This window comes from Anabas testudineus, chromosome 21, assembly GCF_900324465.2.
Source record: "Anabas testudineus chromosome 21, fAnaTes1.2, whole genome shotgun sequence".
Classification (NCBI taxonomy): Eukaryota; Metazoa; Chordata; class Actinopteri; order Anabantiformes; family Anabantidae; genus Anabas; species Anabas testudineus.
In genome coordinates, this window is record NC_046629.1 from 13,643,004 (window position 1) to 13,656,996 (window position 13,993).

Sequence of the window (13,993 nt, forward strand, 5' to 3'; positions counted from 1 at the left end):
ACTATTGGCCGGTAATACTAGAAAAGTCTATATGGGCAATGATAGAATGACAGTTCTGCTTTCTCTTTATAAACATACAGTGCACACACACGCACACACACACACACGCACACACACACACACACACACACACACACACACACAAGCACGCACACACGCACATCAATTAGATTCTCACTACTTAATGGACCACAGAGAAAAGGCTATAATTAATGCAGATTCTTTCAGTTGACACACAAAGCATGATGACCATAGGACAATCCTGCAAAGGGGCAATTCTCCCACTAGACTGAGAGCCAATGCAGATTCCCTGTGTACTTCCGAGACCAGAGTGACAGTCTCACAAAAGCTGTCATGGTTAACACACAGCAATCCACAGAGAGAAGAAAGAGCCAGACAACAAGGAATACAGAGTGGGGGAGGGTCTTTGCAACAAGCCATCTATAATGATAAAGGACAAATCAGATCTAATATGTTAATAATATGCAAATCTTCTTGGCTAAAAATTCACTAAGTAATTTGAGACAAAAATTACTTCTTATTGCTTAAGCTGAGCAACTGGTCTGTTAAACACTGTAGATCAGGGTTTATCCCCATGAGGCCACTCTAATTTCAGACCACTTCAGTTTGAAGTAGCCATAGGTGCAGTCGAAAATAGTGTATAAGACAGCCCGGCTAAAGACTGTAAAACAAAGACTGATGTATTCAATAAATAATAAAGTTAACCAAGACAGTTTTCTTGCAATCAATTTTGTTTTCACTTTCATATCTTCTACCTAGCTTCATTTCTAGTGCAGAATCAAGTATACAAGGAATAAAAGGCAACCAATTTGACAATCTGCAGTGTCTAATTTTCCTGTCGCTTGATTTATTTTAGGTTAAATCAATTAGCATGTGCATATTTTGTACATTACAAATATTAAATGACGACTTTGTCTTCAACAAATTCCATTAACTTTTCAGCTGCCCAGACAAACGCTCTCATTGGTTTCTAAGCATTACTCATCTATGCAGGTGGCCCCTGAGGAGACAAAACAACTCCAACAGTGTCTTTAGTTGTGGCCTGTCAGAAACAACATCAGTTCCTGCAAATCTAAAACCTCTTAACTCAAATTCTTACGCACTTTATAATGTGAACAAATTAGCTGAAAAGTTACGATGCCATCCAGGGCAAGAGTGCACAATATATTGGATCCAAAACAATAAGACTGTGTCTCTCTCTCGCTTTCTCTCATAAGCACAGCACTGCAGTGGCCTGATCTCTGGAATGCCTTCCCCACTGGCCCCAGGGGAAGAGAGACTGACAGGGAGGGGTATTTGTGTGTGGAGGGGTAGGGAGGGTAGTGGGGTTGCAGCGCTGGGCAGGCACCATGACGTTTCCCATTCCTCTTCATAAACTGCCAATATATGTAGGTATGGGAAAAAATACGAACCAGACGATATCTTTATCCTGCTCTATTTCAGAAAGCCTTACACGGACACCATGAGAATGCCAGTAGAAATTCAGCCCAGTGAGGAATTACACTAAATCAGACCATTTTCTGTGTAATGTGATATTACTCCAAATAGTGATAAACTGCCCGACCAACCCGAAAACAGTCTATACAGAGAAAAGCAGGTGTGCTATAACTATGAAAACAGACAATACTAGCAAACGTGTCCCACTTGAACTAAGAAATGACAGGTTATTGATGGTGAGGTCGACAAAGCATCAATCAGTATCAAGGTCGCTGCTGAGAACAGTGTTCTCAAAGTTAAAGGAAATGCAGGAGGAGCATTACTGTGTTCCCACCACTGGTGAAGGCAGGTAAATCAGACCTGAAAACTCAACTGCTGGATCATTTTAATGTGAAGAGGAATAAAAGCTACAAATACAAGTTCCCAGTTGGAAACCAGAGCACAAAAATGATCAGCTGATTTATTCCTTAAATTAGGGTAGTTATTTCACCTAACAAAATATTTAAATACACCTTTTGCTCTATACAAATGTTTGACTATGCGTGCAAGTCTAAATGAGCCAAGTGGCCATGCTGAATTTCCAAGGGCTTAACCTTGGGCTTTTGAATAAATCAGGCTGGATCCACTGTTGACAATCCTGGCTGGAAAGTTGATATTCATGCCAGCAGTGTTGTGCGTGAGGTCCCAGGCCTCCTCATTGCCAGACTATAGCAAAATGGGGCACAGTGTTCACCTCCTCTCAACAGTGCTCATAATCAGAGTTCTAAAACTGATTAAAGTAAGTCAGCTCCTGACCGTGATTTAACATTCTTAAAAACTGTGTTTACATTATCAACATACCTTTTGGTAGATGTTTGAGACATTTTAAAGAAAGGATGGTTTCAAAACTGCAGACAAACCATGTTTTTGTTATGTTTCTTAATGTTGTTTCTTTCTATATTTATATGCACATAAGAATGAAACTCAGTGACAAAGTCTTAATGTAGAATTAACCACATAACTACACAGTCTTTCTGTCCAGTTGTTGAACTACAGATGCATTCATGCTTCTACAGTAAAAAACATCAAATGTCTCATTTGGGTCGTACACCGGGTTAATCACAGCAATGTCCTCTACAAGTCATGGAAACAGCTGGTACGATATAAGCAAAGGACAGGTGGATGATGGATGATCAGGCATGCATCCCTTCTACAATCCATCACTTTAACTCTGCAAACACAACTATTGGTCCACTGTGCTTCATAGAGGACTCACACTGCAGCCACGTGAGAGATGGAGAGAGCTGGCCCACATATTCTGGGGAACGTCTTCTTCCAATTTCTTAGCAATACAGATAAAACAGCTCATGAGACATAAGTGAGATTTATTTCCAGTCACAAATGCAATGTGGTCTAGTCCTGTGGTCGAGTTGTAGGTTGCCATGGGGATCTGGTTTAAGAACAGATTTGAATTGCCATTAACACAGATCATTAGGCAGGGCTTCTGCTGAGGCCAGGTGAGGTCATGAGAACACCAGTGACCCCTGGACAAGAGCTTGTTTGATAATGTTGACTGGAGGAGGATATGGTACAAAGACTGTCCAACCAATACTACAAAAGAGTCTAATCCCATGAGCAAACAAGGACTAGGACAAATCTCTGAACCATCTTTGAAAGTGTTCATGGTGAATCCTTGAGAATGTATAAACAATCGGATTTGCCTCGTTTGATACAAAGAGAGGGTCGAAAGAAACCATTAGCAAATCTATATGAGTATTGTTTCCACAGAATTTACATAGAATAAAGTAAATGGTACCCACTGAAACTAAATATGCTCTCTGCACAGCTCCGAGAGTATGATCTTCAACCTAGACTGTATACTGCTTAAAGTCCTTTGGTTTTACTACATTTCACAAAAATAGTTTCCAATAAATAACGATCTTGAACCAACCTTTAAAATAAGAGAGACATAAAGATGAAGAGGGAGCACTCTACACAAACTGCTCTTCTTTGCAATCAGCACCATCCCCTGATCCTTTCAGTCCGGGCACAAAGGAGCAGAGGTCATTAGTTCAGCCTGTCTCAAACCCTCCTGAGCTAAGGAAGGCAAGACATTCATCTATAGGCACAAGTGCTAGTCTCTATGTTCAGAAATGCAGAACAGAGAAGCATAGAACAAACTAGATGGAGGAGAAAAGAAAGGAAAACTGAACTGTGGACTCCACAGGCATCCACACAGAGTCAGACACTGTGACAGCATGGGCTGGTGTCTGCATAGAGGGATGGGGACAGATGAGATCAAAGTTATTAAAGCGAGGCAATGAACTCAGAATACTTGTCATATCGCTAACAGGATATCACTGCAAAGAAGGGAACACTTTAAGTTGTCATTTAGATCACAGGCGAAGGATGCTAGGGGTATGAAAGCAAAATGGAAAATTCGGCAGAAGGAATCTGTCTGCCCTAAAAGGTCATGCTGTAATTAGAAAAACCTGTGGCCCACTGGCCCGTCCAGCCAATGAACTGTCGCGAGAGCCGCTGTCACCGCTTCCACCTCATCTCATCACAAACACCTATCTGCAAACACCCTGGTATGCAACTCCTTTGCTCCTCTTTGAAGCAGCAAAATAAACTATTTTCCCATGGAAGGGGAGTGGGGATAAAATGGGACTATGACTGGTGTGTTGCTGTGATGAAGAGTTGGCAGTCTCTGCAATGTGCCCTCCACCATGGTGGGATATCACGCAGAAAAAAGAAAAAAAAAAACATAACATGCCCATAAAATTAAAACTAAAACAACTCAACAGACTAGCAACTGGTTAGGGTAAACAAACAACCCCACCAAAATAGAAAATGGCTAAAATGAACATGAAAACAGACTGAATGATGTGATAAAATGACAATTCAGTTTGATTATCTGGATTAATTTCACCAGCTTAACAAAAAAAACAGCATAAGGGGCCAAGTAAGTTCAGTGCTTTCCCCGAAAGTCCTTATATTTAGAAGGAGAAAAAGGGAGTGTCTAATGTGGATACACCTGAGGTTTGTGGGCGTACATGTGTGTGTGTGTTTGTGCGTGTGTATTTATACACGACTGTGTGTGAGTGTGTGTGTGTGTGTGTAAGTGAAAGATGTGGTTTGAGCTACGCCCTGCTAATCGCTGCCTGCTGGCTGCACAGTGCTTTGATAGCCGTGCAGGTCTGTGCACTCAATGGTCTCCTTTGTAAATCAGGTGAATTCTTTTCTCCACCGTTTTTTAAATCCTACCACAGCTGTCTGGACATGAAAATCTAGACAAACACGACTGGGATGAAAAACAGCAAACATAAACGAAAAAAGTAATTTCACGATATTCTGCATGGTTTTCTTTAATTAACGTTAGGAAAATGCCCCTAGAAGGTGACCTAGACGTAACCCTATGTAGATGCGTTAGGAGAAACAGATCTAAACATGAAATACAATAGAAGTCTTAAAAGTTCAAGTTGCAAATATCAGACCTACTGTAGCTGCATGAGGTTTCTTTTTCTTTTTTTCTTTTCGGGATAAAGTGTTTTCCAAAAGGAAATGCACGAGTTGATGATGAAGGAGTCAGTGGTTCTGGTTTGAACACTAGGTATTATGGTTAATCAAAGGATGTTGATAATGTATTCTGACATTGACTGCCTGTCTCTCTCTGTCTGTGCGTATGTATGTGAATGCGTGTGGCATGACATGAAGTCTGTCTTTTTGTCCTGCACAGGTCACACACTGTATGTAATCTGTGGTCTAGACATCCTGTGGTTGACTGTGTGCATCTTGTTTGTCTGTATTGGCTCAGCACACACAACATTTAATTTTAAGCTACAAAACATATAAAAAAAAAAAACAAAAAAAAAACTTTTCTTACTAAACATTTTTCATGCTTTTGAACCAAGGCTTTTAAAAGCACACAAACATAGCCTGTTGCCTGTTGCCTCTTCTTCCTCTGCCATACAAACTTTATATCCAGCAGATCTACAACAGAACTAATGTCTGCATTTTTAATTCACCTGTAGCACATACTTATCCTTGGCTTCAGCGTAGTTTTCCCAATAAAGGAAAATATTAACCTTCCACCCTCATTGGAAGAGCACTATGAGGGAGCTTGTTTTAAGTTTCCTGCAAAGCCACAGTGGACGGAAGAAGCGTGTCTCCAAATGGCTGTGGTAGATATGGCTGGAGACAAGACTGCCACCCAGCTGTTCAGGGAGAAGAACCAGGCTTATACGGGCTGACACCGAAATCTGTGGCCAGACTCTGTAAAGAGTACTGTTTGTTAATGTCTGAGTGGAGGTCGGCCACCCTGTATATGTCAGTGAGGGAATTTACTGTGATCCTGAACTTAGTTTACGGCTTTTCATCTGTGGTGACTGCACATAGACAGATCTCACACTGGTATTTACTGTAAGTCACATATACCAGTAGATGCAAAACTAAAAGCTGAGTAAGTTTATTCCTGAGACTGATTTGTTAGTATATGTTAGTATATTTGCCCAGTAACCAATAAAAAACTGTCTGACTTCAACAAACAACTGTCCATCAAAAGCTTCTACTTTTGTTTGGACAGAAAACTGCTAAACCACCTGTGGTTATTGTTTATAGAGGGAAGTCTTCCCATAACTGTACAATAGCTGATGTTAAACCCCTGAGGGTGACTAAAAGAGAAATAATGCAGAAAACAGGGAAGGAATCTGTGCAAAATCTGCTCTTGTATTTAAGAGAGGGAATATACAATACAGGAGAGAACAGAAGACAGACTGCTAAAATCAGGGAGGCGATCTCTGCATCGTCAGCTTTTATTTATTAAGCCTTACTAAACCAAACCATGTAATAACAGCAGAAGCTTTGGTTATGCAGTAGTATCTAGCTTTATTTATTCATTTTTTTTAACAATTTCCTGATAGGACCCAAAAAAGAAATGAGCATCTTAAGCTTCACAAAGGATGGATTTCTTGCAGGATTATTGAGCCCATTCCCTTCAGGAAATTCAGCAAGAAAGGCTAAACCTACTAACACTTTCATCACTGTGTGCCAATTTCAAGAAACATCTGAAATGCCGCAAACAACAAAATCCTGCATTGTAACCAATTTGCTGTTGCCTGACCCTTAGCAACAAATCACTGTTTCATGTCAAAACACCCAATAAACTAGCAGAAACTGCCGAGACAGCATGTACCAGTCACCACCACCACAACTGAGGCAACAGAGTGCTTAATGGTCTCACTCTGTCTCACACACACACATAAAGACACACACTTTTACACATGGGTCTTTCTACATCATGAATATACATCATGCAGAATACAACTGTTATCAAAAAGGCTATTAGAAGTTTAACCTATTCATCATTCATCTATAATGTGTTTGTGGCTGAACCTATTATTTTATTACAACAATCTGAATAAAAATATATTCTGTTATTGCTGTCAGTACATAACTGTTCCCATAGATACACAGCTGGGACACTAACATTTAAAGCAGAGTAATAGGCTTCATCTACTGTCTCCATCCAGCCAGATGCATGAAGCGGCTTCTGTCTTCCCCCCTGAGAAAAGCCCTGCCAACTGGTGGTGGTTGCATTTCTGTGTGTGCATGGCGTGTGTGTGTGTTTGGGGGTTGGAGGAATAAACAGCTGAAACTCTTATCTGCCTCAAAGGGAACACTGCAGTGCATGCTAGTGTGATTAACACCATGTCACCCACAACATAAAGACAACTGTCTGGCAGCTGCTTAAAGCAGCCGAGCTCATCGAGTGGGAAGCCCAAGTTGGAGTGACTTCAGAGGTATTACCTAACCCGCACAGTCACATACAGCCACACTCAGCAATTAACGTCGAGTCAAAAATGCATTTTCTCTGGGTCACATCATGAACTGATTAGGGAAACTGAATCAGGCAGTCGCAGGCCACTTTGCCAGAAAGAGCGTTAAATCTTTATGGAAAAATGCAGTGTCTGTATGTGTCCACCAAAGGTATGTGGACTGGCTTAAAAAAAGAGTAACACAAAATAACACAGACAAAAACATGGGATTAGATCTACATTTTACATCTATAGGCTGATAAAGACAAGTGAAACGTAATTAATTGGTTAATTATGTGAAATGTGAACTATCAAAATCCAATCTGCCTGAATGCCCAGTCTGTGCATGCATTCACTTTCAAGGTACAACTAAGACCAAGTACTTTGTTTTGCAGTGAACCAGACACTGTTGTGAATTAATAGGAAGTCAGTGGTGAAAGCTGCAGGATGTCCTCAAAGCCTATAAACTTAAAGAGAACACCAATTAAAACACTGCTTGATTTTTTACAACATAATCATCTTCTTGAGCCTTGGGGTCCAAAATCTATTAACTCCAGTTAGTCCTACTTGCAAAGTAACCTTTCTCGGAATATGTTCACATCAAAGGCAAGAAGCCACAGCAAACAAGCATCCTACTTCCAGAACAGCAAACCATAAAAAAAGTACTTAAAAGGGATTAAAATGGCCAACTCCAAACATATCTCATACAGATTGAGTCTGCAAGAAGGCGAAAGAGGAGGAGGAGAAATGGTCTAGGAGGAGCACAAGATGGAGGGACTAAATTAGCAAACTGTGAGTTTTTGTGGTCTTGGCAATGAGGAGATCCCAAAGGAGAGCTAATGACTGTAGTGGTATCTGGCATGGGGGCCAAGTTTCCTTGACTGCTTTAAAGTTCCCTCCAGTCCACAGCCACCATGTCATGAGCAACATGTGCTGAGCTATCTTAAAAGTATACCATTATCAAGGTCTACCCGTCCACTGATTTCAATTATATATTGCTGAGTACATTTTACAAGAACTTTGTACCTGTTAAGAACAAAATTGAACAAAGTGTACCAAAGAAACTTGCAAACAACCAAGTAGCAACTGTCAAAGCAGTGAGAATCGTTTCCCCAGTTAAGATACGATCTCAAACATTAACACTGCATCAACCAAACCAAGTTTAACCAAGTTAAATTGGACTTGAATAGGAGCGCCTTGGTTGCTGAATGGCTATGGAGCATAACAAGTAACTACAGCATCAGCAGTCTGAGTTCAGCTGAGGTCCTGTGCTGTGTGTCCTACCCCCTCTCTTGTCCTATGCTACTTGTTCTACTACAATTACTACTACTACCACTGTCACATAAAGGAAAAATACTGCAAAAAATGTGATTTTATTAACTGAATAAGAAATGTGTGTAACAGTGGATGGTAATGCTCTAGTGCATGAGACATTTAATTTTAAGTGTCTTTCCCAAATGTTTTGACACCTAAATAAAATCTCTATTCAAGTGGTGCTGACAGTACAGTGAATATTTTATGTGCAATATGGTACCATCTTGTCTCAGAGACCATTAACTGTACTGCAGTGTGTGCAACTTGATTAACACTAACCTCCCCAGGAGCCCACAAAGAAATTAAATATCTATCAGATTGCCCTCTTCAAAAAACAGACGATAAAATACATGCACATATGATATACAATTCAACAACATTTTAAATGTAACGTTTAACTCATCAATTTCTAAATCTAGACCTTTCAGGAATAATTACTGTATTTTAAGAAATAATTCCAAATCTACCTGCTTTAAACTGAGTCTTACATTTAAACCTTAAAACTAAAGCATATGCAGCAGAGATATTTGCAGTGTGCAGGAACCACAGTGGAGCATAATGACCACTGCTAGCTGTTGTACCACTATGACCTCTCGTCTGTCTTAAGAGTCTTTAACAACAGAGAGGAGTGGTCAGATTTTATTGTCCCAGCATGAGAAAAGGAGACAGAGCTGCTTTGGTTTGATGGATGAGGTCCAACTGGGAGAGTGAGGCTGGCATAAAGGAGTTGTATCCCGCCATAAAACTCTGCTGCTCCCAGCTTTTACGTCCACTGACCCTCCTGCGTATATGTATGTGGGTGAGGGTGTGTGTGTGTGTGTCTGCAAACAGGGAAGCAGTGATATCAGAGTGATTCATACATGCAAGGCAGGTTGCAACAACTTGACAGAGTTACAGTACCTGTAAGCGCAGAATAATAAATTATCCCTATGTACTGTATTGGAGAGCAGTGGAGATGAATGATGTGTAAAGAAAGCTAGACTCTGCCCCCTTTAATTTTAGCACTGACTGTTGATTGAAACAATCACATCAGACAAAGGCAGAGAAAGCTCAACTATGAGACATGTACCTACTGTAGACGGTGACTGTACCAGACTGTCTGTTGAAACTAGTTCTGACGTGGTAAAGCAAGTCTCAGCTGGTAGATGCAGTATAAGCACAAATGGTCAATCACTATGTCAAGACGGATGATTGGAAGGGGGCACTGTATGAACAAGAGACTAGACAACAAACGATTGCTGAGTGACTTGGGCGTAGTCATGTTAGAAAATGTGACAGATTTCTAAAGCAAAAGAAAACATATATTATGGCACATTGGTCGGATTGTCTCCAAAGTGAAAATTAAATCACAGAGATGAAAGTTATGGTGGATGTTCTTTGGTGCACCACAATAAATGTCTGAAATGCCTTTGTTGTACATTTATTGTATTTCAAATGACAACACATAACTGAGCATAGGGCTGGATGATGTGGCAAAACACATTGTGATATATTGTTTTAGACTGATCAGTATCAATGATTAGTAAGAAATCGAATTTATACTGTTAATGATTTTGATTTTGACTACATGTACAATTGAGTTACAGAATAAAGCATTTTTTCTCACAGACAACAATAGGCTGAATACAGACACCAGCTACAGACCCAGCTTAACTTAACCAACAAGTTACTCATTAAATTAAGCTCCAAATATGGGTCACGGAAGTATGAAGGTGCAAACATCAATGTCTGGGCCAACCGGCACTAATGCATTTTCTCTGTTTAATATATACAGTGAGGTAGTAATAAACAAAATGTGACATAGATGGAAAAAAAAATGCAACTTAAGTATGTTGTATTCCTGCCTGAATAAATAGATTAGGAAGCATCATGAATACAACAATGTTCTATTGTATTCTGAAGAAATTTAGATTTTGTGTTTCTTGATTTTCCACATACCTGAATCCCTCTTGCTTCCTTTGCCTCCATCCTTTTTCTTCAACACTGCCCTAAACATGGTGAGATTCCTGGAATCTTCTCTGTAGACCTCCTGAAGGAAACAATAGAAAAAAAGTTACTCACAGCCATGACAAAACAACAATTGTGTGTTCACTGTCACATAATAATAAACACAGAAATTATTCAGCAACTCAAAGAGAAATTTCTATTCATGGTACAGTAGACAGGCCATTTCCTCTTTTCACCTGCAAATAAAAACATTTAAAGTGACTTCTCAAAAGCTTAACAAAACAATCAGTAAATAGAAAAACACTGTATTTCCGCATTTCATAGCACTTAGCTGGCACCAGTTTGGGAGTTTTCCCACAGCTCTCCCAGTCATGTAGGTCACCAGTGGAGGGGTGCACGGAAAGAATGCTCTAATATTTAAACAGAAAAGGACAAGTTTTGCTATCTTGTTATGCAGGAAAACACTTTGTTGAATACCCTGAATTCCACATGTAATGGATGCTATGTGGCTGAACTTGGGAGCTGGCAATTGTTTTTCATGGTGGTTCCCAAGCTAGTGTTCTTTTTGAATCCTTGGAGTTAAATGGTATTATATGAACTCAAAGTCTAGCCTGGATGTGCTTGTTTATTTTGGAATTATTTATAGTCTTATGTACTTGGACAGAAGTTAAAACATACTCAACTAAATACAGCAGCATTTAATACAGTTAATTGTGTGGGATGCTTGGTTTCTAAACCCTTAAACACAAAATACGCAAGGAGTGTACCCTACTGTATTAATAGCAGCACAGTAATCAAAGATTGGTTTCAACCAAATAAGGCTATGCCTTGTGCAAACAAAACGCACAGTCCTTGCACTGAGCCCTCAAACCCAGACTACAGGCTTTAAATATCTTGGTCCTCTTACTGCAGCTGTGCAGGTCTTGCCTATCGATTCATGCTTTTTCATCATGGAAGGTGCCAGATGAAACATTGGGCAGCAGAGCCTCCACAGAATCAGTTATGGGAGGTGAAGGTGTATGGAGCAAATCTCTGATGAGCTTCTGCATCGCAACTCAGCCTTTCCCGGAGAAAGAAATTAACTTTTCATGGGGTTTTACTCCACCAAGTAAAACTCTAAAACATGAGCATCCTTGTAGTGTCAAGGTAGCACAGTGCACCTGGTCTTTTATTCCAAAATACCAAGGGAAACACATGAGCAATGCCCTCATTCTACCCCCTAGCCTAAAATATGAATCACTTTTTGTTTTCTACTCAGAAATAAGATTATGGTCTTCTCTCACAATTCTTGACATAATATTTCTTTCTTTATCATTATTACCAGTTGTCTTTATGAAGAAAGAAAAAAAATAAAATTATCATTCCTGAAATGAAGCTGCTGTCATCAGCCTGTATTATGGTTTATTTTATCAGGAGGTGAAACATATAGAGTTTGTCTGAAACAAAAGCTTGATTCTCCTCATCTCATTTCTCCTTCTCTGCTCTCCCCTGTTTATCTCTCCTTTCCTCTAATAAGAAAACTAGCTCTGCAGTCAGACATGTAATGTAACATATACATATATTAACAAGTGAATTAAGCTACAGCTAGAGATGTGAATATAAAGCCGACCTAAAGTCAAGAAAAGAGACAATAGACTTGATGCTCCAGCAAAAATCTACCAATAGAACGGGGGCAGAGACAAATTGCAAAACACTCTTTGAACAGCGACTCCTGGCTGATTAATGTTGATCAGAGACACAAATACCCTTTGGTTTCACCCAATCTGCATTTGTGTCTTGAACCAACCATTAAATGACTTTGTACAGACCAATTCATGTATTACAGCTTTTCTTCATTGTCACTTGTTGGTGTGTGCGGTTGTGTGTACGTGGGGTGTCCTTGATAAATCTCATAAAGCAACCACCTGGTTTGATGCAGTGGATCTCCCTGATGTTGTCACGTTAAGAATTAGATGGTTCAGGGGTTGGAGTCAAGATTGAAGTACAACCATCTTTCCTTTAGAAGCCAACTGGTTATACAATAACCCACACATCACTGATATCACAAAATTATCATTTAGAAACAGAAAGTATGATACAGTACAGTACATTAGCCCAGTTAGTTGAACTGCTGACTGCTGTGCGGGAGCTGGCTGCTCATCTCCACAGTAACAATAAACATCACCCAGGTTAACCGAAAGGAAATGAGAAACGCCCTCTTGAAACTCCAAAAGCCAACATGACAAATTCCTTCCATCCACCCTCCCCCATTACAGTCATCAGACACACACAGACAGTTCCCACTGTGAGCCATCATCTACCGTACATCACTTTTTGTTCTGTATTTCTATTAACCATTAGACCTTGAACATTAGGTTATTTTGAACCATTACATAGCATAACAATGTGATAACTTTCTGAACAAGAGACACAGATATTTTCCCCAACCACCACATTAGACCTCAAAAGTTACAGATGGAACCAGATCAAGATCATTTTATTATCTTACTTTAATTTATGGTTATTACCTTCAGAAGACAAAAAAACATGTATTGTAATATATTGCTTGATCTTTGCATAAATTGACCATAAAATATGAACAATATTAAAGGTATAAGTGAGTTTTTAACACGGGCTGCTGCCTGAAGACAATCCCTACTCTGCCTACTCAACATGGTTCAGGCATTTGTTTAGAAAGCCTTCTCAAAAGGTCTAGTTGTACAATGAAATGACAACATCGGAGATGCACAGTGTCATTACATCTAGTACACTAAGAAAGGGGTTTGGGCTATAATATCACACTGTAATTTGAAGTATTGATGCTTTGCAGAATCGGATTGGATTTGAGCATCTCCATCAAGTTTATTGTAGTCATTTAGAAAAAGACAATAGGACAACGTTGCCCTGGCTGTCAACATCAAGTGCAATTAGTAGTTGGGACTGGATAGTATGCAGAAAAGCAGGCATCATGATTTCTCTAGCCCTCAAAGTCAGACCTGTTCCATTGCTTTGCAAGCTTTGTTTGGATCTGAGCCTCAAAGCATGGCCTCCTAGAAGGGGCCTCTTGATATTACAACAGAGCAATCAAAGTCCCACAGTGGCTCGCAGGTCGTCGTGGATACACACTAGCTGCACAGAGAAACGGGAGAGGATTGTGCACATTTTTGGGTTCTCTTTTATATGAAGACACTGACAGCCTAGTCACGAAAAGCCTTCAACAGGCTTCAAAGCAACTTAAGTATTTGGGCAGTAACATGTGACATTAAGAATGCCTATCCCATTCTGGTATTTTCACACATGGGCTCTCTGTTACCTTGGAACAGTTCAAGGTAACAATAAAACTGACTCCAGTCTATAGAGGTATGTAGGGAGAGCTTTCTTTCATAGAAGAGTAATATGAAGCTATGCTGCCTCAGGTGAACAACACATACGTTTTCCAGGTTATACTTGACTTGATAGAGTTTAAATCCATACAGGCCATGAAGTAGAAGAGAGTCACA

At 39.9% G+C, this 13,993-nt stretch overlaps 1 protein-coding gene across 2 annotated transcripts in view; it reads right to left on the minus strand.

Annotated features, from left to right (window-relative positions):
- Window positions 1-13,993, minus strand: part of tanc1b (tetratricopeptide repeat, ankyrin repeat and coiled-coil containing 1b) — an 88,438-nt gene that overhangs the window by 68,112 nt on the left and 6,333 nt on the right. For both annotated transcript variants that reach the window (XM_026376018.1, XM_026376017.1), the window contains exon 2: window positions 10,506-10,596. In XM_026376018.1, coding sequence (XP_026231803.1) covers window positions 10,506-10,563 — 58 coding nt within the window. In that variant the 5' untranslated portion in view covers window positions 10,564-10,596. The remainder of the gene's footprint in view (window positions 1-10,505; window positions 10,597-13,993) is intronic.